This window comes from Panthera pardus, unplaced genomic scaffold, assembly GCF_024362965.1.
Source record: "Panthera pardus isolate Hobbes unplaced genomic scaffold, ASM2436296v1 HiC_scaffold_11, whole genome shotgun sequence".
Classification (NCBI taxonomy): Eukaryota; Metazoa; Chordata; class Mammalia; order Carnivora; family Felidae; genus Panthera; species Panthera pardus.
This window is the reverse complement of record NW_026526666.1, coordinates 56,397,879-56,424,428: the sequence shown is the minus strand read 5'-3', so window position 1 is coordinate 56,424,428 and position 26,550 is coordinate 56,397,879. Positions and strand designations below refer to the sequence as shown.

The following is a 26,550-nucleotide window of genomic DNA, read 5'->3' as shown; positions in this document are numbered from 1 at the left end:
ACATAAAGTTAGTCATGAGCTAAAAAGGAATTTGAAATATCTGAAATTTTTCCTTAAGTGAATTTTTAGATCTTATGAAATTTTACTCAAGCTCACCCCCACAACAAATTTCCCTTGTCTATTCCTGAAGTAAAATTTATATAATGAAGTATCACATTTAACACTAAATTACTTAGTAAAAGCAGATTTCATATTGCATGATTTACATTATTTATTCTGTCTTATAAAATTCCAATGATTGGGGCACGTGGGTGGCTCAGTCGGTTGAGTGTCCGACTTCAGCTCAGGTCATAATCTCACAGCTTGTGAGTTCGAGCCCCGCGTCGGGGTCTGTGCTGACACCTCAGAGCCTGGAGCCTTTTCAGATTCTGTGTCTTTCTCTCTCTCTCTCTGCCCCTCCCCCACTCACACTCTGTCTCTCTCGGTCTCTCAAAAATAAATAAACATTAAATTAAAAAAATAAAATAAAATAAAATAAAATAAAATAAAATAAAACAAAATAAAATTCCAATGATCATAAATGGTATTGAGGAAGTATTTTAAAAAGCTACCACTGCTTTTTATAACCATGAAGATTAAATAAGATTATAAGAAAAATATAATTTTAGACTTTATCTATAACTATTTTCATGTCAGTCAACATACTATACAGTTAAGAAATTTTTTTAATGGTAGTCATTTTATTCAAAAATACCAAAAATCTTTAACCCTGGATTCTTAGTAAAAATTAAAATTTAATTTAAAAACATTTAATATTTTAAAATTCAAAAACATTATTACTTTACATATTAGATTAGATTAGTTGATAAAACATATCAAAATCCCTAACATTAAGACAGCTTAAATGCAAGTAAGATACAATAAAAATGTCTGAATGCTTACAGAGATAAGAGGATTTTCAGTTAAAGATCATGAATTTGACATGCCCACTTAGCTCCTCTCACTCCAAGATCCCACGAAAAGATGGTAAGGAATTTTTAAAGTCCAAAAACCCAACAGAATAAAGAAAATAAAAGATAAGACAATAACAACAAAAACTCAGAAGCTGAAAAGCAGACGAATAAGAAGTGACAGACAACAATCTTGAGAAAGTTCTATCTTAAGCCAACAGTCAAAATATTTTTTGAACTAATGAACACACAAAAATTGTTGTGATAATAAAGTAAGTTATTTAAAGATTAAAAAAAAAAAACTTTTACGCTGAAGCATAACATCGAATGTTAAAAATTACACTCGCAGTGTGCCTGGGTGGCTCAGTCGGTTGAGCGTCTGGCTTTTGATTTCAGCTCAGGTCATGATCCCAGGGTTGTGGGACAGAGCCCTGCATCAGGCTCTGTGCTGACAGTGTGAAGTTGGCTTAGAATTCTCTCTCCCTTTCTCTCTGCCCCTCCTCTGCTCACTCTCTCTCACTCTCTCTCTCTCAAAAACAAATAAATTAAAAAAAAAAATTATACTTGCAAGTTTATGGAATCTCAGCCTCCAATGGAAAGGTTCTCTTTGACTGACCTAATAATAGATTGGAAGAGCAGTGGCCAGAGAAAGGCAGCTCCTGGCAGGAAACTAATATTCACTATACAGAGCTTTATACAGAGCTTTACCTAGAATTTTACTTTGCAGGAAGAAAAATTCACAATATACATGCCAACATATTATTATGTGCTGCAGTAAGAAAAAAACATTAACTTACACATATGACATGACAGCTCATCCAACACACATCACAAAAAACCAAAAAGTCACTCGTTAGGCCAAATATTTAAAATTTAAAATAGACTTCGAAATCATCACAGAATAAACTGTTGTAAAGAACAGCGTTTCTCCTTCCCTCCTAACTTTTTAAAAACTTTCTGAAAGTTAGAAATCTTTACAAAATATATATATATAACTCTGTCTTTTTAAAAAAGTTTTTTTTTGAAAGTTTATTTATTTTGAGAGAGAGAGCGAGTGGGGGAGGACCAGAGAGAGAGGGAAAGAGAGAATCCCAAGCATGCTCTGTGCTGTCAGCACAGAGTCCAATGCAGGGCTTGAACTCACTGTGAGATCATGACCTGAGCCGAAACCAAGAGATGCTTAATTGACTGAACCACCCAGGTAGTCCTATACAATTTCATCTTCTTAAAGACAACATAGAAGACAGGCACATGGGTGGCTCAGTTGGTTAAGCATCCGACTCTTGGTTTCAGCTCAGGTCATGATCTCACGGTTGGTGAGATCGAGCCCTGTGTTGCCCCACATTGGGCTCTGTGTTGACAACATGGAGCCTGCTTGGGATTCTCTCTCTCCCTCTCCACTGCTCATGCTTGCACATGTACTCTCTCTCTCTCAAAAATAAATAAATAAAAATTTAAAACTTTTTTTTTTTTTTTTTTTTTAAAGAAAACATAGAAGGAAATACAAGGAGGGGGCACCCGGGTGGCTCAGTCAGCTAAGCACCTAACTTTGGCTCAGGTCATGATCTCCCAGTTCATGAGTTCGAGCCCTGCATGAGGCTCTCTGCTGTCAGCATACTGCCTGCTTCAGATCCTCTGTCCCCTTCTCTCTCTGCCCCTCTCTAGCTCGTCCTCTCTCTCTCTCAAAATAAATAAACTTAAAAAAAAAAAAAGCAAAGAAAATACAAGGATAAAGGCAGAAGGCTTCAGGTGTATTCTTACCATCACCATATCATTTTACTTTCTCACTATGAATCTAGTTTCTGTCCAACTATCCATCCTTCCTTTTGTCCATCCATCTGTCCATCCATCATCTAAAAAGAAAGTTAGGCTAAAGGGTTGTTATTTTAACAACTCTGAGGCCTTCTATGAAGATTATATGATTTTATATGGTCTTAGCCAATGAGAACTGTGATCGTCATCATTATTTCCAGAGCACACACTTACTTAACAGGTAGTGAATGTTGAATAAATGTCTATTAACTGGACAAATTTGTCCAGTTCCAAGTAAGGCTATCAGAAACATACTTCCCACTAACACCACAGTAAAGATTCCTCTTTGATCTCTGGTAGGTAGCAACATGGAAAGAATAAGATAAGCCTTGCTAGCTGGAAAGTAGAGCATTCAGAAACTTTAAATTTTTCTCAGTACAGGGCTAATAAAGAATCAGAGTACTACAGTAAATAAAGTATGATCTCTTGGGCCAGAAAATTTAGGTTCAAATTCAGGTCACTAGCTGAGCGTCCTTGGGTAAATCTCTTAATCTCATGACAATTTCCCTATCCATAAAACAAGGACGATAACAACAAATGTGTCACAGAATAAAGCAAGGCCTCTAGAGTGAGTAAATCCCTTAACCTCTCTGGTGACAATTTCCCTACCTGGTAAAGAAGATTTAAAGAGGTTGATAAAGTCTGAGAGCTGTAAGGTTTAAATAAGGGTAGGTATATAAAAGTATTGTTCAAACAAAAGCTATCATCAAATGTATACAGTTTGCATAAGCATTAGTAACTAGGGTAAATGCGAAGATTACGGCTATAAGGAACACATAAGGGGGATGCTAAGGGTACTAAAAGTCAGGTTCTACACCAGCTCATGCCGGTAGCTGGAGGTGCAATCCCAACGTCTCCTGAAAGGAAGTAGTTTCTATTCTCAAGGGAACACTGACAGAGGTTCAGGTAGAAGACAAATATTTTTAGAGGGATAGAAGGGATATGCATTTATTCATAAAAGATTTATTAAATGTCTACCATGTTGCCCAGTACTAGCAATGACAGGAAGTACCTATACTATTTTGTGTGTTTTCAAAAAGATGAAAATACAGGAGAGGTCAATATTTCTTACCCAGGCTGAATTGTAGAGCTAGCTCTATATTCACAGGAGAACATTAACTATTCAACTCCAGTTAGTTGGAACTTGTAACTATTAATAGTATGCAGAGATTTAATCTATAAGAATAGGTACATTTACCTACCGTACAGGTTTCACAAGGATTTTTTTTTTTTTTTTTTTTTTTTTTTTTTTTTTGATGAAACATACTCACCCAAGGCAGGGTATCCAAGGTAAAACCGATCGGCTCCCAACCATCCAAGAAAAAGAGATAGTGCCACTGCCACTTTGTATGAATAGCCATTTCTGTACAAAATTAGAACCTGAGTGTTATATACATGTATTCTCAACATGTAGACATTTCAGGAAGTAAAACTATTAATTAATACTTATTTGTTAATTTGTCCATCCATTCATTCATTTACTTAATGCCTTTTGGGTGGTTACTGCATGCCAGGCATTATGCTGGGCTATTGGGATATATTAATAAACAAAAGAAACAAAGATCCTTGCCCCTAAAGAGCTTTCAATCTACAGGCAGCAAGCAGTAAAAATAAATGTATTTTAAAAGTAAACCATATATTATGTTAGAAAGTCATAAATGCTATGGAAAAAAGAAGTGGAGCAGGGCATTTAGGGAATTCAGAATGCCAGGGATGCAGACAAGGGTGATATAAGATATAAACAGGGTAATAAGAGTAGGCGTCATTGAGAAGGGGGCATATGCACAAAGACCTGAGGGAAGTCAGTGAGTTAGTGAGCCACACCACATCTGGAAGGGAAGAGAGCCCCAGGCAAAAGTAACCACCGTGGCAAGGACAGCATACCTGACATGTCTGAGGACTATAAAGGAGGCCAGTATAGTAGGAGTAGAATTAGAGAACAGAAGAGTAGGAGCTGAGGTCAGAGGGATAACAAGGGGCAAAAATGGCAAATCATGTATGGCCCAGAATACCATTGTAAAGACTTTGGTTTTTACTTTGAAAGATATGGGAAGCTACTGTAGCATGTTAAGTAAACATGTGGTATGATCTGATTTTGATTTTACAATAATTACTCTAGCTGCTGTGCTGAAAACTGACTGTAGGGGAGTACTTGTGAGTTACTGTCACAATAACATTGTATAACAAACCACCCTAAATCTCTGTGGCTTACAACAAGGAATTGTTCTCATACTTGTAGACTGCAGCTGGCTGTGGTTCAGCTGATGTAGAGTGGGTTCAGCCAGGAGATGTTGCTTCAGGCTAAAGTTTGGCTCAGTTTAAATCCAGGCTAGTTCAAATCAGTTCAAATTAGTTCCTCTTAAGTTTTTCTAGGGCCCAGGCTGAAGGTATAGCATTTACCTGGGGCAAGTTCTCTTCAGAGCACGTCACCAAGGTTCAAGACGAAAGCGAAAACTCACAAGCCCATTTAAGCCTCTGCTTGTTTCATACTGGCTAGCATTACACAGGCCAAATACAATCACCGGGTCAAGCCCCAAATCAATAGAGTGGAAAGTATACATTGCCCAGTTAATAGTGATTGAGAGGGATGAATTTGCTGAACAAATTCCAACTACCACAGGGACAAAGGGCTCTGAAGGCTCTTGCTGTACTCCAGATCAAAATTAATAGTGGCTTGACCTGGAGTAATAGCAAAAGAAACACTGAGAAGTGATCAGATTTTGGATATATTCTGAAGTACAATATCCGGATTTCCTGATGTATTCAACTTGGGTTATGAAAGAAGAAAGGAGTAAGAATAAAGCTAAAGATTTTGTCCTAAGTAACTAGAGGGATAAAACAAGCATTAACTGAGTTGAGTAAGGCTGAGGGTAGACTACACCTTGGAAGGATGTTCAGGATTTCATTGTTGGGCATGTGAGTTTGAGATGTTTCTCAGACATCCAAGTTGAGTTGTCCAAAAGACAGTCAGATTTACAAGTCTAGAGTTAGAGAGAGAAGTCGGAGCTGGAGATATAAATTAGGGAGTTACAAGCATATACCAAGTATTTAAAACCAGGATATTGCCATGTAAGAAAAGATAGACCAAAAAAAAAAAAAAAAAAAAGATTCACAGAATGGGCCCTGATATACTCCAATATTAAGAGACCAAGAAGAGAAAAAGCTGGAAAGGAGACTGAGAAAGAGCTAACATTGAGGAAGAAGTTAAACTAGAAGAGTGTGATATTTTGGAAGTCAAGCGAAGACAGTACTGTGTATTAAGGAGAACAGAGTGATAATTGTGCCAAATGTGACTGATGGATCACATAAGTAACGGCTGAGAATTTACCACCAAATTTAGTCAAGAGAAGTTCAGCAAGGACAATTTTGGTGATGTGACCTCAGCAAGGACAATTTTGGTGATGTGGTAGAGGAAAAAGACCAAACAAAGCAGGCTTAAGAAAGCCTGGAACGAAAAAAATTGAAGTACAGGAGTATTAGACAACTCTTTGAAGGAGATTTGCTGCAAAAAAGAAATAAACAGAGAAGTAGCTGGAGTTATCACTTTAATATCAAATCTGATTATGTCCATCTCCTGCTTACAATCCTATATTTTTTGCATTTCACTCACAATTAGGACATTTTGGGGAAGATGGGGGATGATAGATGGCCCAAAGATCCTGTTCTTATAAGGATGTCAGATTTTATGCTGAGGGCAGTGGTTGTCCTATCTACATTGGAATGGGGCACCAGACCAGAAGTAGAGAAATAAATTAGTCGGCTTTTAAGAAACTCAAGCCATAACCTACTAGGCAATAGCACTAGAAGAGTAATGTAAACAAAATTGGGAAATACTAAGAAGGCAGAAGCAACCGTGCTAAATGTGGGAAATGAGGGAAAAGGAGAAGTCAAGAATGACTCCAAAGTTTCAGCTTAAGAAACTGAGTAGAACATGGGCCATACATTAAGACAAAGGAGGAAATGATCTGAAGGAAAAGATGATAGATTCAGTTTGGGACTTTAATACACATAAAGATGGTGAGAGAAGCCAAAGAGGGGAATGAATGACAAAGAGAATAGGACCAAGGATATAATCTTGGGGATATCAAGATTTACAGAAAAAAAGAAGAGGAATCAAAGGGAATAGAAGAGTGCTTTATACAAAAGTCAAGGAAAGAAAATATTTTAAAAGAAGGGAATGCCAAATGCTGTAGAAAGATTAAGATATGGATTATAAAGATCTATTTGATATAGCAGCAAATTTCAGCATGGCCAAAAGCTTAGACAGAAAAACTGTCTTTACATTAGACAGAAAAACTCATAAAAGGGAAGTATTATAGGAACATACCTTTCAAAAAGCTTGGCTGGAAAGGGGAATGAAATTGGAAACACAATGATCTGTATATTAAACCATCCTAAAGAATAATCTGAAAATGGGTGGTGTAGCAGACATTGTCTAATTGTTCACTGAAACACTGCTCTTATGCTCACAGATGTATAGCTAAGCTATATATTCTAGCCCACCTTGAACTTAAGTGCAGTCATAACTGAGTTTTGCCCAGTGTAATGAGGACACAAGTGATGTGTGCCATTTCTAGATCTGGCCCATAAAATTCTCCTATACAGGGTTGCTTTCCTCTTTCCCCCTTGCTGGCTGAATGGAAAGGACTGTGAGGACTAGAGGAAGCAAAGCCACAAGATGAAAGGAGCAAGGCTCCGGCATGGCTGCATAGAACAACAATTACTCCCCTTACCTCATCCAGACCTCCAAGCCAACACCATTTGGACCATGATGTAAATGGGAAATAACTTTTATTGCGTTAAGCCACTGAAATTCTAAAGACATCTGTTACAGCAGTTAGCCTGCTCCAGCTAAAATAGTTGGCCAGTATAAATAGGCGTGTGGCTTGGTAATCAATCAGACATGGTTGCTAGACTTTAGTTGTTGGAGAATACATTACAGAACGACTGTATCTGCAATATTAAGATAGGAGTTTTAATCAACTATCAATATTATATACAGGAGTAACAGGAGTAGAAGGAAAATATGTAAACTGGAAAAGGAACACTCAGTGAGTAAGAATTTGTCAGTGAGCATTCAGTAGCTGACCAGGAGCTGGATCTTTGGTAGGCATGTACTGAATATCCTGATATAGAAAAATGACTTATGAGTTGATCTTAATTTTGTGACTTATTATTAAAATTACCCATCAATTTAACTCCCCTTGTTCTGATTCAATGCTCATTAAGTGAATTCTATTTTGAAACTGTAGATTTTACTATAGGAGGGGAATAAGTTGGCCAGTATACTTGCGAGTATCTGGTTTCCTTGATAATTACATTTCTTCTTATCACTGACATCACTGTTTTGTAAGCATGATTAGTATAGCTCAGTTGCACTGAGCCTGATCTACCCAGAGACACTGAAAAGAAATCAGAATTAATTTGGAAATTGATTAACAGACCATTGTGGTGTTACCATAACAGGTAATATAAACTTCCACATCCAACCTGAGTGGTTAACTGTTCTCAATAGATGATTTTCTTAGTTGTTATACTATAATCTATGATATCTTGGACCAACGCTTAATAAATTGTCATTTGGATTTTTTATGGTAGAAATATCAATCTATAAATTCAAAACTTGGCTAAACCATATCTAAGTACTTGTGAAGTAAATCCTTTTAGCAATTTTTACTTTACTAATGAGCAATCTTTAAACCCAAAAAAGTGTAAGTGATTCACTTAGGATTACACGGCAAGATAGAATCTAAAGCCCCTCATTAACTCAGTGAAGTAGGGTCAAAAATAAGACTCTACTATAATTTCTAGGAATTCTAATAGAACTGGTAGAAATAGCCAAACCGTAAGAAAGAAAGAAAAGAAAGAAAAGAAAGAAAGAAAAGGAAAGAAAGAAATAACAGTGGTTATTCCTTGATACAACTGCAAATAGGTGCCATCAAATAAAACAATGTACAGTTCAAAGGTAAAAATATAGTGCCACCAATTAAATAAAAATGGGTGAAACTAAACCATGTTTTTAGTACAAAGCAGAAATAGAAGAATACAATGTTAGCTTTACCAAAGCAAAAATAAAAAGCAAACTTCAAAGTCCTTTAAACAAAGAACACTCTTGGGGCGCCTGGGTGGCTCAGTCGGTTAAGCATCCGACTTTAGCTCAGGTCATGATTTCATGACTCATGCAGTCAAGCCCCACATCAGGCTCTGTGCTGACAGCTCAGAGCCTGAAGCCTGCTTTGGATTCTGTGTCTCTCTCCTTCTCTGCACTCCCCACCCCCCACCAGCCACTTGTGCTGTCTCTCTCTCTCTCTCTCTCTCTCAAAAATAAAAACATTTAGGGGCGCCTGGGTGGCTCAGTCGGTTAAGCGGCCGACTTCGGCTCGGGTCACGATCTCGCAGTCCGTGAGTTCGAGCCCCGCGTCGGGCTCTGTGCTGACAGCTCAGAGCCTGGAGCCTGTTTCGGATTCTGTGTCTCCCTCTCTCTCTGCCCCTCCCCTGTTCATGCTCTGTCTCTCTCTGTCTCAAAAATAAATAAACGTTAAAAAAAAAACTTTTAAAAAAATTAAAAAAAAAATAAATAAATAAAAATAAAAACATTTAAAGAAATTTTTAAAAACAAATAAAGAACACTCTTAACAAAATAAAAGCCATTTGTCTTAATGTCCCAAACTTTTGAATGCTGTTTAACCATTCCTCATCCATACCTATTACCAAGAATGAAACAAAATTTCAAAATGCCCTTGAAATGCAAATGATGGATAATTAACATTCTTTTACTATTACAGGTACACGATCCCTTATTTGCACTCTAGAAACCCCCCAAATTTTAAAAACAGAATTTTTCATAACTCATTTAGTGGCATAAACTGACCGAAATAACATGGCATGAGGCTATTCACAGTCTTTATTTATTCCACATAGTGAACTACTATGCTTTACTTGGTGGTCAATTGTATTTACATTACAAAATACACTTAAAATAGAGGTTTTCTGACATAGACATAAAAGTTATATTAGTGTTGGATTTTCCCCACAAATTGCTCTTTATCTCTTTACACCATGCAGCCAAGATACAACACAGGCAAGTAATCTGAACATTTAGCTTCAGTAATGGACTTACACGTTTCGGCAAGATATAGGCTTGAGAAAACCAACTTCGTTCCCAGTAAAATGTGTTTCATTGCCACTGAAATCCTTACAAGTTATGTTGGGTGCTGGAAAACAAGGAACTAAAAGGCAGAAAAAAAAGCAAGAAACCACTGTGTTTTTCTCTGCAGGAAAGGTATGTAATTATGCTTAAGACTAGCAAAAAAACACAAGAAAATATAAAATTATAACAAACCACATCCCAATATAATATCTGACATGAGACTTTAGATAGGAATACCTAAATGTATATATACATGTACAAGATAAAGAATATGATACAGTGGTCTTAACACAAACATGTAAGAATTGTCACATCGGGTTAGATGCATGACCCATCTACTCTAATCTCTCACCTCTGACAAAGGTGACAAGAATTGCACAGTATTATTGCCCTTTACTTTATCTGTAGGGTAAAGAATACTTCTCAAATTTTTGTTAGTAACTCATTGGGTAATTCATTAAATTTAATATGATCTGATTTTGTATTTCCAGTTTATATCAACTCTTGCAGAAGACAGTTTTCATAAACTAAGATTATTTTCATTTATTCTAAATAGATTATTTATTCTATTTTTAAAAATTAATTTGTTTATTAAGTAATCTCTATGCCCAATGTGGGGCTTGAACTCATAACCCCAAGATCAAGAGTTGCATGCTCTGAGGCTCAGTTGGCTAAGTGTCTGACTCTTTATTTATTTTTTTAATTTTTGAAAGAGAGAGAGACAGAGTGCAAGCAGGGGAGAGACAGAGAGAGAGGAAGACAATAGAATCTGAAGCAGGGTCCAGGATCTGAGCTGTCAACACAGAGCCCGATTCAGGGCTTAAACCCACAAAAAATGAGGTCATGACCTGAGCTGAAGTTGGATGCTTAACTGACTGAGCTCCCAGGCTCTTGACTCTTGTCTGACTCTTGATTTCAGCTCAGGTCATGATCCCAGGGTCATGGGATCGAGCCCCGGGTCAAGCTCTGCACTGAGCATGGAGCCTGCTTGAGATTCTCTCTGTCTCTCTCTGTCTCTCTCTCTCTGCCCCTCTCCCCTGCTTATGTGGTCTCTCTCTCTCTAAAAAATAAAAGAGTTGCATGCTCTATGGACTGAGCCAGGTAGGTGCCCCCCTGGGTTATTTTAAATGTATTTGTTTCTCTATTCCCTCCAGGAATTGATGTAATATACCACTTCAGCATTTAACATTTTTGATCTTTACTTATACCCCAGATGACATAATAAGAGGAAGTAATACTTAAAGAGCTTACTATGTGCCAGGCAGACACTGTCCTGAAACCTTTATAGCCTCATTGTGTAAAGAACAAGAACTTTGGGATGTGAATGACCTATCTGTGCATTGCCTCTTTCAGAACTTTGGGTTCCTGGTAGATAAAAATAGCACCAAGATCATCTATGTCATAGGACTATTGTGGGGACTAAATATGATATAAAGTACCTAGTACAAAGCACAGCATAGTGTAGTTATTTGCTAAATGTTAATGCCTTTTCCACCTTCACCATTCCTGATTAAAAGGTACTAAGGTTTTTAGGCTAGTTTCAGTAATTGCTTATCTCTATGTTTAGGATCAATAATTACACTTTTTGTTTTTGTTTTTGTTTTTTCAGAAAATGAAAATCGAATCTTGTATAATAGTCTAAAAGAGACCCTAGAGTTTTATCATGAGAGGAAAATGGTATTCATTTTCTGTCTACATTATAATTATCTTATGATTTCCAACAAATCATTGTCCTTTTTTAGGCCAGAGTAGTACACTGAGAAAATGACGTTAGAAAAAAATGTATAATGACTTTGCACACTTTTGTTGGGCTATTGAAAGTTCAAACTATGTCACCCATAAACTTAATTTATTTAATGTATTCAAATTTCCAAAACAAGGTCTTACACTAAAAGCCACAGATTCAGTATAACTGAGAACCATTTAAACAAGCAAAAAAAGTAATAAAATGAAGGGAAGAGTTGAGAGTGAAGAAATAATATACAGCTGACTCTTGAAAAACACTGATTTGAACTGCACAGGTATACTTATATGTGGATTTTTTTTTCAATAAATACAGTACTGTAAAATATACTTTCCTTATGATACTCTTTTTTTATTAAAATGTAGTTTAATGTTTATTTATTTTTAAGAGAGAGAAAGAACACAAGCAGAGGAGGGGCAGATAGAAAGGGAGACATAGAATCTGAAGCAGGCTCCAGGCTCCAAGCTGTCACCATGGAGCTGATATGGGGCTTGAACTCATGAACTGCAAGATCATGACCTCAGCCAAAGTTGGATACTTAACTGACTGAGCCACCCAGGCACCCCTCCTTATAATATTTTTAATAACAGTCTTTTCTCTAGCTTACTTTATGTAAGAATACAGTATAGAATAATATAATATACAAAGTATGTGTTAATCTACTGTTATTGATAAATCTTCCAGTCAACAGTAGGCTATTAGTAGTTAAGTTTTGGAGGAATCAAAAGTCACAGATTTTTTATTGCACAGGGGTCAGCTCCCCTAACCCTTGCACCATTCAAGGGTCAACTTTACTAGGAAACAAGAAAGAGAAGACATTGTAATTGGGCCACAAATTTGGGTCAGAGCTTCTTGGCAGTTAAGACAAAAAGCTTTATAGAGCTCTTGTGATATAATTGAAAGAAAGCATTCCAATTCACCTCTGAGCAACCGTGGGAACTTGGTTTGTTTGGTTCATGATCCAAGAGAAACACAGAGAAAGTCCTCAATAAGAACTTTTACAAAACAGGGGTGCCTGGATGGCTCAGTTGGTTGAGCATCTGACTCTCAATTTCAGCTCAGATCATGATCTCATGGTTCATGAGTTTGAGCCCGCTTTGGGCTGACAGTGCAGAGCCTGCCTCGGATCCTCTGTTTCCCTCTCTCTCTGCCCCTCCTCTGTTTGCTCTCTCTCTCTCTCTCAAGATAAATAAATAAATTTTTTTTTTAAAAAAGAACTTCTTTTACAAAACATAGAGGCTTTCCACACAGCCATTTCTTGACTTCAGATATAAGCAAGGACTTCTAATTTACAGAGATGGGGCAAAAGTTAACAGACAATTTATACATAGCTGTTTGGATATATGCCTTGATACTGGGATAAAATGTATTGACTTTAGTGAATAAATTATTATCAATACCCTTAGGTGGTATCTCTTGAAAATCTGTCATATTAGGTCATATGTAGAGCTATATCTCAAAATTGAGATTAGCAGAGGCACCTGGATGGCTCAGTCGGTTAAGTGTCAACCCTTGACTTTGGCTCAGGTCATGATCTCACGATTCATGGGTTCAAGCCCTGTGTCGGGCTCTGTGCTGCCAGCTTAGAGCCTGGAGCCTGCTTCAGATTCTGTGTCTCCCTCTCTCTCTGCCTCTCTCCTGCTCCTGCTCTGTCTCTCTCAAAAATAAATAGGCTTTAAAAAAATTGAGATGAGCAAATGTCTGAAATGCTAATATATATTCTACATTACTGACTGAAAGGAGATCATTATACTCTATTTCAATGACCAAGAGCAATTTTGCTCCCCAGGGGACATTTGCCAATGTCTGAAGACACTTTTGGTTGTCACCTCTGGGGAGCTGCTACTGGCACCTAGGGCGTAGAGGCCAAGGATGCTCCTAAACATCCTACAATGCATAAAACATGCTCCTCACAACAAAGAATTACCTAATCTGAAACATCAATAATCCCAAGGTTGAGAAACCCTGCTTTAGACCAATGGGTCTTCAAAAAACTTTGCTCACACACTCCCTTAAGTAGCTTTCTACAACTAGGTATATTCCCTTACACATTTTTAAGTTGATACCTAAAGTTTTTCATCATGGACTTAAATGGTTGGAAAGAATATAATTTCCGGCAGATTATAAACATTGCCATTAAAATTTAAATGTTATAGCACTTTTACAATGGAATCTAAATACCACAGCATTTTTTTTCCTTTTTTTAAAATATAGTTTGTTGTCAAATTGGCTTACTTACAACACCCAGTGACTCATCCCAACAAGTGCCCTCCTCAATGCCCATCACCAATTTTCCCCTCCCCCAGCCACCCTCAGTTTGTTCTCTGTATTTAAGAGTCACTTGTAAATACCACAGCAATTGAATAGCCATCCATCCAACAAAGAATAGATATGAAAGAGCTCCTCTTTAAAATTCAGAGATTTTACATCAATTTTAGGAAAAGTAAACATATAATATTTGAGGTTCTGGAATTCAATTCCTTTAAAGATACCTGTTATGGGCTGAATTATGTCCCCCGCAAAAAGATATGTGTAAGTACTAACCCTTAGTACCTCAGAGTGTGACCTTATTTGGAAATAGGGTCTCTGCAGATTTAACCAAATTAAAATAAGGTCATTAGGGTGGGTCCTAATCTAAGAAGACTGCTGTCCTTATAAATAGGGGAAATTACATGCATGCATACACACAGGGAGAAGATGATATGAAGACATACAGGGAGAATGCTACATGAAGACAGAAGCAGAGACCAGACCTATGCAGTTACAAGTCAGGGAAAGCCAACGACTGCCAGCCACCACAGCAGGTCACAAGAGGGAAGGAAACTTGCCACCCAGAGTTTGAGAAGCCGCCCTGCTGACACCTTGATTTCAGATTTCTAGCCTCCAGAACCGAGACAGTAAATGTCTGTTGTTTTAGGCCATCTAGTCTGTAACACTCTGTTATAACAGCCCTAGGAAACTAATTCAACAATTATAACCTGTTTACCTCTTGGATCGCTCTGTCTACCTCCAGGAGTACATGTACAAGAGTTTCGGCATCAGACATATAAATCAAAGAGATGTCTGGTTTAAAAGTTACTTTTTTGCTTTGAAGAGGACTGTTCTACCTTCACAAAGAAGTGATCTGCAAGGAATCGATAAACACAAGTTTTTCCTCAAAATGTGCCTTTAAATTTTTTTAAATCCTCAAAGTAGTAAGTTCTGGATTGGCTGTGCCATAAACAGAATTCTACTGATAAATTTTGGATAATTTTCCTCTAAATGTATTACCTTGCCTTTACTTGCTCAGTTTGAAGCTGTCACTTTCTTGTCTTACATACAGCCTTGTGAGATTTTCCTGCAGACTATCTAAAGTCAGGTCTTAAAGAGATAGTTGCAATGCAAAACACTGTAATTATGATTCCAGTCGGGATTATTGTCCAATACACCTTCCCTAATGCACTGTTTTTAGCAATGACAGTTTCCTGTACATTTTAAAAGATCAAACATTTATAGGTGAGTTGTAAAAATGCCTCATAAAAATATTAAATAGTAAGAAATCATACTTTTCCATTTTCAGTTAGATACTATTTTTTGAACTCCCGTATTCTGACAATTTTAGTTTTCAATGATATTTTATCATTTCTACTATAAGAAAGGATTTGTATTTGACATGAGACATATAAGAAAAAATGCCCAATGCTCCAGGTTCAGAACCTTAGGAAAGCTAACAACAGTGGAAAGAGGAAATCACACTGCTACAGTGCTTCTAGAAATTTGAGAGAAGTATGTGAATTATTTCAAGGGATGAAAATTATGTACTTTAGTGAGAAAGGATAAGCTGTTGCTCCAAATATATAGAGAGTACATGAGAAAATAATAAATAAGAGAAACATCAATACTGACTTAATCAGAAGTCTTTGAATTGACAGAGAAATCTGGGTTTAACTACAAATTCTGTCACTTAACTAGGTTGCTCCTTTGAGCAAGTTACAAAACCTCACTAAATCTTGTGAAATGTGGATAATACTCTTATAATGCTCAAGCATATGGTGTGTAAAGCATGGTACTTGGTTAGAGGAATTGTTCAACAAGTATCAGGTTCCCCACTCTAGTAAATTAGAGAACTTCAATATTGAGAAAACTAAGAGAATGAATCTGACACGAGAAAGGAATATAACACTGTAAGTGGCTATATCACTAATGGAATTTTTTGTGTAATGAAATTAATAAATCAAAAGAAGCCTACCACCCTAGAGTTTGTTTTCACATACTTTATGATAATTTCTTTAGACCCTTATTTTTTTTAAGTAATCTCTACACCCAACATGGGGCTCAAACTCATGACTCCAAGATCCAGAGTTGCATGCTCTACTGACTGAGCCAGCTAGGTGCCTTACTGACCCTTATTTTAAAAAATCCTATAAGTAGGCATAACTTTTTTTCCTTTCACAAACATGAAAACTGAGATTCTAAAAATTTAAATAGTTGAGGCACCTGAGTGGCTTAGTCAGTTGAGTCTCCAACTCTTCATTTTGGCTCAGGTCATGATCCCAGGGTCATGGGATCCAGCCCTGTGTCAGGCTCCATCCTGAGCATGGAGCCTGCTTAAGATTCTTTCTCTCTCCCTCTGCCCCTCTCCCCCACTCACACTCCTCTCTCTCTCAAAAATAAACAAATAAAGTGGCTGTACCATCAAAAAAAAAAAGTTAAATGAGTTGACAAAAGTCTTGTAAGTAGGTAAGACTCTTTAAGTCCTAGGCTAACACTCATTACTTTTTTTTTCCCCCAGTTTTAAAATTTATTATCTATTTTCATTAAGGTATTATTGGCATACAACATTATATTAGTTCCAGTTGTATAACATAAAGATTTGATATTTGTATATATTGTAAAATTATCACTACAATAAGTTAGTTAACATCCATCACTGTACATAGTTACAGAATTTTTTCTTGTGTTGAGAACTTTTAAGATCTACTCTCTTAGAACAAACTGGGTTTATGAGAGGGGAAGTGAGTGGGGTGATGGGGGAAATAGGTGAAGGGGATTAAGAGTATACTTATGATGAGCACTGAGTAATGTGTAGAATTGCTGATTCACCAGCAATTTTTGTATACCTGAAACTGATACAACACTGTATATTAGCTATACTGGAATTATAATAAAAATAATTTTAAAAATACCTACTGTCTTAACAACTATCAAATATACAGTACAGTGCTATTAACTATAGTCACTGTGTTATGCATTACATCCCATGACTTTTTTTTTTTAAGAAATATTTTAAAAAATTATTTTTATTTTAGGGGCGCCTGGGTGGCTCAGTTGGTTAAGTGTCCGACTTTGGCTCAGGTCATGATCTCACGGTTTGTGAGTTTGAGCCCTGCATCAGGTTCTGTGCTGACAGCTCAGAGCCTGGAGCCTGCTTCAGATTCTGTGTCTCCTCCTCTCTCTGCCCCTCCCCAACTTGTGCTCTGTCTCCCTATGTCTCTCAAAAACTAAAGAAAAATTTTTTTAATTTTTATTTTATACATATATATATACATATATATATATATATGTATATATATATGTATATATATATAAAACTTATTGTCAAATTGGTTTCCATACAGCATCCAGTGCTCATCCCAACAGGTGCCCTCCTCAATGCCCATCACCCACTTTCCCCTTTCCCCCACCCCCCGTCAACCCTCAGTTTGTTCTCAGTATTTAAGAGTCTCTTATGGTTTGCCTCCTTCTCTCTCTGTAACATTTTCCCCCCCTCCCCTCCCCCCCCTGGTCTTTTGTTAAGTTTCTCATGATCCACATATGAGTGAAAACATATGGTATCTGCTTTTTCTGCCTGACTTATTTCATTTAGCATAACACTCTCCAGTTCCATCCAAGTTGCTACAAATGGCCAGATTCCATTCTTTCTCATTGCCAAGTAGTATTCCATTGTATATATAAACCACATCTTCTTTATCCATTCGTCACTTGATAGACTTTTAGGCCCTTTCCATGATGGCTATTGTTGAAAGTGCTGCTATAAACATTGGGGTACAAGTGCCCCTATGCATCAGCACTCTTGTATCCCTTGGGTAAATTCCTAGCAGTGCTATTAATGGGTCATACAGTAGATCTATTTTTAATTTGGGGGGGAACCTCCACACTGTTTTCCAGAGTGGCTGGATCATTACTTCTTTTTATTTATTATTCTTATTTTTAATGTTTATTTATTTTTGAGAGACAGACAGACAGAGGGAGGGGCAGGGAGGGACAGAGAGAGAGGGAGACACAGAATCCAAAGGAGGCTCCAGGCTCTGAGCTGTCAGCACAGAGCCCGATGCAGGCTCAAACCCACGAACCATGAGATCATGACCTGAGCCAAAGTCAGACGCCCAACCAATTGAGCCACCCAGGCGCCCCTGCATCATTACTTCTTAATCAATACTCTTTCCAGGGGCACCTGGGTGGCTCAGTCAGTTAAGCATCCAACTTTGGCTCAGGTCATGAACTCGCGGTTCGTGAGTTTGAGCCCCACGTTGGGCTCTGTGCTGACAGCTCAGAGCCTGGAGCCTCCTTTGGATTCTGTGTCTCCCTCTCTCTGTTCCTCCCCTGCTCACACTCTGTCTCTTCTCTCTCAAAAATAAAGATTAAAAAAAAATTTAGTTTTAAATACTCTTTCCATTACACCATAATTCCTGGCTTACATTGATTTCAGAAACAAGCAAAAATAAATCAAGATGATGAGACTAAGGTAACCAGTTAACAATAAATGTTAACTGGTAGACAAAATTAAGCAACATGCTACAAACCTGAAAGCTACTTGATTCATAGCTTTTCTGTAACAAGTTTCATTCTTGCCAATGTCTACGATTTAGATGGCATCAATATAAACCAGTAGGTACACAGTATTTATCAATTGTTAAAAGTAGCACTGCTTTTTAAATGGAAAAAAATTATCAGAAATAAACAATGAAGTTTCATAACAGTCAAAAGGACTGACCTAGGGAGTAGGTGGTTTGGGATCCTACTCTGGTTAACATCATGCCTCTGGACTATAATCTTGATCTGTCAGATTTAAGGATCAAAACCTGATCTAAGGATCCTGTACTGAAAAAGAAAATGCTATAAAGGCATTACTTAGGGTCATTTGATAAAATTAGAATACAGATGATAAAGTATATGTATTAATATTAAATTTACTGAAATTTACAACTGGAATATCTCTATTCTTAGGAAAAACGCGCAAACATAGGGGCAAAATACATACAAATGCAGAGAGACAGAGACTGAGCACACATGAACACAAAATGAGAAAGCAAGAAGAATAATGTGTTAACAACTGGTGAGTATGGGCAAAGGACGTATGGGTGTTCTTTGTACTACTCTTCTTGCAAGTTTGCTGTAAGCTTGAAATTATCTCCAAATAAGAAGTCGAACAATAACATACTCTTTGCATAACTAATTTATGGTGAAGTTAGGGTTAATAGTTATCCATTAGGGCAGAATAGGAACTATAAGAGAGCACGAGGGGGCTTTTGGTATGTGGATAATGTTTGTTGATTTGGAAATACAAATGTGGTCAGTTTGAGAATCATTTGAGGTACCCTTATGTGTACTTTCCTATAAATACGTTTCAATAAAAACTTAAGAACATAAAGAAGACCTGCCAAAGGATCAGAGCAAAATTTCCTAGAGATGGAGTCAGATGTAGTTCACTGATCAGAAAACTGAAAACACCTGGGGCACCTGAGTGGCTCTGTCAGCTGAGTGTCTGACTCTTGATTTCGGTTCAGGTCATAATCCCAGGGTTGTGGGATCAAGCCCTATGTTGGCCTCCAAGCTGAGCGTGGAGCCTGCTGAAGATTCTCCCTCTCTCTCTCTCCCCCTCCCACTCTGCCCCTCTCCCTGGCTCATGCAAGCACACTCTCGCTCTAAAATAAAAAAAATTCATGGTGCCTGGTGGTTCAGTTGGTTAAATATCCAACTTCGGCACAGGTTATGATCTCCTACTTCTGTGAGTTAGGACCCCACATCAGGCTCTCTGCTGTCAGTGTGGAGCCTGCTTCAGACCCTCTGTCTCCCTCCCTCTGCCCTCCTCCTGCTTGTGCTCTCTCTCTCTCTCTCTCAAACATTTAAAATGTTTTTAAATAAAAAAATTTTAAAAAATTGAAAACAGTTGCTTATGTAGGTCTGTATAATCTAGACAGAACACTCTTTGAAGGCAGAAATTTTGTCTTCTTTCATACATCATCGATATCACCTGGTGGAAGCCTGCCATGTAAAAATTTCTCAATAAATACAGTAAATAATTTCTCAAATAATAAATATCCTATAATTTTCATTAAGGTTAATTGTTTTGATCCATTTATTTTAATCAGTTATTATTTATTACAAATAATTTCTCAATAAATAAATATGCTTGTTAGTTGGCATTGTCTGAGAACATTTTTAAAATTTTTAAACGTTTATTTATTTTTGAGAGAGAGAGAGAGGGAGAGAGAGAAAAGTGTGAATGGAGGAGGGGCAGAGAGAAAGTGGAAGACACAGAATCCAAAGCAGGGTACAGGCTCCGAGCTGTCAGCACAGAGCCCGATGCCAGGCTGGAACTCACGAACTGCGAGATCATGACCTGAGCTGAAGTTGGACACTTAATGGACTGAGCTACCCAGGCAGCAACCCCCACCCCACCCCCGTTTTTTTGTGTTGTTGTTGTTTTTTTATTGTAAGAGTTTATTTGAACAAAAATCAATTCAAATTGGGCGGTACCAACCCAGAAGTGGTTACAGTGCTTTGCCCCACCCGTAGGAGGTAGTTAAAAGATTTCTACAGAGAATTAGTGGAAGCAAAGCAAGGAAATTATTTGATTGGCTATACCTTAAGAATTTATCTTATTTGGAAAGGTCTAACTGACTTTTTGTGATTGGTTGGCCTCAGTTCCTTTTTTTTTTTTTTTTTTAAACTTAAGTATATAGCTGACACACAATGTTATAGGAGTTTCAGGTGTATAACATAGCTATTAGACAAGTCTGTACATTATGCTATGCTCGTAAGTGTCGCCACCATCTGTTCCATACAATGCTATTATAATACCATGATTTCCCTTTGTTGTATTTGTCATCCCTGTGACTTAATTCATTCCATAAATGGAAGCCTGTGTCTCTAACTGGGAACCATTTTAAGATCACATTAGTTTACTGTCACAGTTGAATTATTTTGCCTTTGGTCTCAATCCCTCTATCTTGAAACTCCCCTCTTTGTAAAACATTGTTCTTATTCATACCTACTCAAAAAGTACTGGTGAAGAAAATTAAACTGAGTTTGAGGATTCTGTAATAGTCCTTCACATACACAGTGAAAAAAGAGGAAAAAGAGTCTTGGCTGGAGGAGGAGAGAAATCACGTCACTCACATGTTCCACAACTCCAATATTGTTCTCCTGCTCATCAGTTCCATGGTAGGACCCAAAAACATGTTTCCAGGGTCATTTTGATGTCCTCTCTGATCAGGACTTAGAAGTATTTCACCAGGACTACTTTACTAGCTTTTGTGCGTTTTAAAACGGCAATTAAAAGAAACTTCCTGTAGGGGCACCTGGGTGGCTCAGTGGGTTAAGCTTCCAACTTTGGCTCAGGTCATGAACTCGCAGTTTGTGACTTCGAGCCCCACATCACGCCCTGTGCTGAAAGCTTGCTGTTTCGGATTCTGTGTCTCCCTCTCTCTCTCTCTGCCCCTCCTCTGCTCATGCTCTGTCTCTGTCTCTCAAAAATAAATAAATGTTAAAAAAAAAAAAAAAAAGAAACTTCCTGTAGACAGCCAGCCTCAGGAGTGTTGGGCTGGTATGGTACCATCTATCCCAGCTCTCAGCTAGATAACCTGAGAGTTATCTAGCTCTCAGATAGAGAGATAACAAATTGTACCTCCATATGCAGAAGCCCCGTGACTCGTATTTGTCTAAAAAACTTTACTTTCTTTTTAAAATTATAATGATTTAAAATCATTTATTAATCTACTTTTGTTCTCACATTCAGTAAGGCACTTGGTTTATTCTCTCCATATGAATAATCGTATCATTCCCTTATACAGAAAGTCTTCCTTTTACTTTCCCGTAACTCTCCACTTACATCAGCCACGACAGTACCATAATACCTCCAAGTCTTTTTACTTTCTAGTAGTCTGATCATTTTTGCACGTTTATAAACTTACTTATCAATATTTGCACAAGTGGATTCAAACTTATTTTATGCAAGATACACCTAAATGGAGGTCAAAGCTCTTTGGGGCAGAAACTATTCCTTTTAGTTGCATAATTTCCTTCAAAATCCTCATACCTGCAAAGAATCATACAGGCTAGGGGCACCTGGGTGGCTCAGGTGGTTAAGCACCCGACTGATTTCAGCTCAGGTCATGATCTCACAGTTCCTGAGATCGCACCCCATGCTGATAGTGCAAAGCCTGCCTGCTTCTTAATTTAGTTAGATACCTGAGTCACAATAGTATTCACAGATTTCTAACATCTTTCATATAAATGGTTAAGTATCTTGAAAGCTGAGTCTTCTTTATACACATTTACTCTATTGTCTGTGTTCCAAAAGCATAATATAAGACAGAACTGTAAAACAGGCAAATCCTAGTATACTTCTAAATTAACTAAAAAAAGGATTCCTTATAAAGTCCCTTTAACACATCTAAATTAATGTATACATGTTAAGCAATATCTGCTATACAAATCATACATATATATAAATAACCTACAAATTATATATATACATATAACTGTTTATATGGTAAAATTTCACTACTTCAAAGTAGTAGCTAAATGCCATTTATAAAAGTTTAACACAACTTATTTACGAATATCTTTGTTGGTAATATAGGGCTAGTAGTGTGCCAAAATATAAAGATATAAAAAGATAAAAGAAGATCTGCTTTTTAAAATATATACAAATTCAGAGGTGCCCGGGTGGCTCAGTCAGTTAAGATTCTGACTCTTGGTTTCAGCTCAGGTCATGATCTCATGCTTCGTGAGTTTGAGCCCGACATCTGGCTCTGCACTGACAGTGTGGAGCCTGCTTGGAATTCTGTCTCCCTCTCTCTGCCCCCACCCCACTGGCACTGTCTGTCTCTCTCAAAATAAATAAATAAACTTTATTAAAAATGAAAAAAATAAACTTTATTAAAAAATAAAAAATAAAATAAAATATATACAAATTCATAATCAAGGGGTGAATTACCTGAATATGCTGAAAAGCATGAAAGTTTTCTGCTGTAAGGAAATAATTCCTTTAATCTCATTTTTACATGAGTTTAAGAGATTTTACTTACAAAGAAAACATCAATTACTGGCTTACTTCCTACCTAATACATAAAATAATCAGTATATATTCAATAAATGTTCTTTTCTCAAAATAATACCATGTAACGGCCATCATTATGTACCATGTCAAAAAAGGTCAAATAGTTCCAACATACATCTTCCTCCCTTCCAACATATACCTCTTTGGAACAAAAGACTAAACAGAATAATTTATTAGTTCTTATCTGGCATTCCACATATTTTAGAGTAACAGAAGCTCCCCAAAATCAGTACGCTGAGGGTGTGATCTATTATCAAAACATCTCTATAAAAAATACTAAAGGGGTGCCTGGGTGGCTCAGTTGGTTAAACCTCTGACTTCAGCTCAGGTCATGATCTTATAGTTTGTGAGTTCAAGTCCCGCATCAGGCTCTGTGCTGACAGTCCAGAGCCTGGAGCCTGCTTCAGATTCTGTGTCTCCCTCTCTCTGCCCCTCCCCCACTCGTGCTCTGTCTCTGTCTCTCAAAAATAAATATTAAAAAAATTAAAAAAAGAAAATACTAGGAAAAAAATACTGATACATTGTTAAACTCCTAACTATACTGTTTTCATAATTAGCATGTACCTAAGTATATTTCACAAATACATAATATGGGTGATATAGCTTCTTATTGGAACTTACTGGGCTAAAAGTCTCATTTCAAGTTCTTTTCAAGTAATGAAAAATCTAACTTAAAAAGCATCTTTGCATACATAGCTTGGTAAATAAGAAAGAAAGCTGATTTTAAAGGTTTAAAAAAAAGAATGAAAATATAAAACTCCCAATTCATATAACTAAGAATAACATTCTTCTTGAATTAAACCCCTAGCCAGTTCTCCAATTTTAAGCTGTTCTGGAAACTGAATAATGTGATTAACTCAAGAAAAAGCACATATTTATGACTTTCAGTGATCATACATTGATTTATGAAATAACGTTTTAAAAATTATTTTTAAAAACATGTTTCTGGAAGTCTTACCATGAGCCGTATAATTTGTACAGTTAACTGGTTCTTGTGTAGCATCATTTATTTTTGGATCTTTACAAATATATGTGAGAATAGTTAAGGAAATATGAATGACATTCCAACACAAACCATTATTATCTTCTCTTTAATATCTTGTATTATATACTCATGTTCACATTCACATGTAAAGAAAGGCTGTTACTTGGTCCACAGCAACAAGCACAACCACAAATATACTTTTAGGGTCACTAAATAAAAATTGAACATTAATTTATTACAGGAAAAGTATATTAACTTAATACATATTAAAAGCTCTAACAAAGGATGCCATCCTTAAACAACATAAGTCAAGGTTCAACCACAAAGCATAAAAGAAAAAGGAAAATCTTTACCAAATTATTCTAAGAGTGCTTTAGGTTAAAAAAAAAACCAGTTTCCAGATATTTGCCTGAACTAATTTATGGGGTCCCATTGTATTTATTGTCACATCTGTAACTTCATGTAACAAATAACCCTGTGAGGTAAATTCTATTATTCCCACCTTTCAGAAGCACAAACTGAGGCTCAAAGTTTGAGAGACATATCCAAAGTCATGTAAGTGATAAGGAGTAAAATCGGGTTTCCTGATTCCAAGCCTAGAGCACTTTCCATCAGACTGTAGGGAAGATAGGTCTTCTAGGTGTGTCTACATGGTCCGCCCAACAGGATTTCAAGCTTTTGAAAACAGGTGTAAGTATAACTGTCCTTTAACAGATGTCCAAAACACCTGTGCGCGACTTTTGTTTCCAAAATACTTTGACACTGAGATGGGATAAGGTGTTCACAGGATGTCTCTAGAAACAGAGAACCTACTGACACCTGTTTAAGGTTTTTGAAACACTACTGGAAACCCAACTTCATGAGGAATAACAGACATTTTCCCATTATCATCACCAAATGCTCAGCCATTTCTCTCTAGGGTTCAAGTCGTACAACTCTTCATACCATCTAATTATTTTCTTGCGCAGAACCATTCTGACATCTTTGCCAAAAAAAGACTCAATTACTAGGTCAGTGATTCTCAAACTCCAAGCATAAGGGTATTCAACAAATTAGAGCTATTATGTAAACATCTAATAATGGCTGCCTCTCCCCAACTCACATGAAAATACTATAGAATTTCCGTAATTTAAAAATTTTGTCTAGTAGAATCTTTCCTATATTTCTGGCCTCTGTTATTAATTTTTCTGTTCTACAATTTGTATAAAACGATCTAATATTGTACAAAAATGGCTATTTTGACTGTAACTCCCATTTCATACTGTTCCTCCCTTTATCAGAGCTACTACAAAGAGAGCCACTTAACCCCCGCAACCTGTTTTCTCATCTGTAAATAAATAACGCAGATAGTCCCTACTATGTGCCAGGGGTTGTTCTATGTGACTCACTTGCACTCACTTATTACAACAGACTTTTAAATTGGTACCATTGTTATCTACATTTTCACTCAAGAGAAAACAGAGTTCAGATCATCTGCCCACGGTTACAAGACAGAGCAGGAATTTGCCCCCAACAGTCCAGCATCTCACGGAGTTTTAGAATGATGTAAGGCAATACACATAGAGTTAATGATAAATGGGCAACATACACTGGCTTAATCGTTATTAACTACTTGTCTCCTCCCTCCTCAAGTCAGCAAACTTCTGGGGTAGAGCCTATCAATCGTTTTATTACTAGTGCCTAAAACAGACTTGGCACATTTCAGGATCTAGGTGTTGGTTGAACAAATAAGCTCGCCGGTAAAAACAAAACAAAAATAAACTAAAACTAAAACTAGGTAGTTCAGAAAAGGAAGGGCCAAAAATCAGTAAAATCCCAAGAAAATCACACAGGATGACCGCTGTCCTTCCCACACCCACATCTCTTTTCACCTCCCGGAGCCCGTCGATCATTAGAAGCCACAAGTCACCGATCCCTTCAGCACAACCCTGGCCCGTATGGAGGACCGCAACCCACTCGCAACCCCTAATCTACCTAGCCCCCAAGGCAAGGTTGCGGGGGGTGGGGGGGGTCCTCACAGAGGATATTGTCCCAATTTGAGGTCCTCGCACTTAAGCGTCTCCTCCCCGCCAGCGGCGGCGATGGCAGCAGCTCCCCAAGGTCCCGTGGTGACTGACACGAACCACAGGACACCCAGGAACTGGGCGGCCACCGTCTCCTGCGCAGCCGGCCTGGAGGGCCAGGCGGCCGCCATGCTGGGGACCAGCAAGTCCCCCACCTCTTCCGCTTCCGTCTTTGCTTAGGCGGGGGCGGGAGAAGGGCGGAAGGAGCGAGGCTCTTAAAGGGACCTTGTCTTAGCCGGAGGCAGGTTCTTGTCTGTACAGGGCAGGGCATTTATCTGGAAGAGCTTTGATTTGTCTTTGAGATCCCGGAGAAGAAGGTTCGCTTTGAGAATCCGAGGCCGTGCATCCACTGCTTCCTCCCGAGCTAACCCTGCTTTGACTTTTCCGTCTACAGATGTGCCCGCGGCGCCCAGCGATTTGCTAAGCGCTTTACAGACATTATCTCGGTTGGTTCTGGTAGGATTTGGGTTTACAGATAAGGAGCCAGGCTCCAAGACGCTAAAAAAGCATGTCGACGTTAGTTATTGAATTGGAGTCAAATTGATGTTTGCCCGATTTCAGAAATCTGTTCTCTTACTGT

General features: G+C 37.6%; 1 protein-coding gene across 5 annotated transcripts in view; it reads right to left on the bottom strand.

The window, feature by feature from the left end:
- The window catches only part of TM2D1 (TM2 domain containing 1), a 94,028-nt gene extending 67,890 nt beyond the window's left edge, over window positions 1-26,138 (bottom strand). For 4 of the 5 annotated variants that reach the window (XR_008419404.1, XM_053894609.1, XM_053894615.1 and 1 more), the window contains exons 1-4: window positions 25,935-26,138; window positions 23,881-23,954; window positions 9,823-9,931; window positions 3,974-4,065 (exon numbers count right to left, since the gene is read on the bottom strand). Coding sequence is in view for 4 of the 5 variants with exons in the window: in XM_053894609.1 (XP_053750584.1) it covers window positions 3,974-4,065; window positions 9,823-9,931; window positions 23,881-23,954; window positions 25,935-26,101 (442 nt within the window). In the remaining variant the exon portion in view is untranslated. The remainder of the gene's footprint in view (window positions 1-3,973; window positions 4,066-9,822; window positions 9,932-23,880; window positions 23,955-25,934) is intronic. The other variant, XM_019449083.2, reaches the window with a different exon arrangement.
- Between the last annotated feature and the right edge of the window lie 412 nt (window positions 26,139-26,550).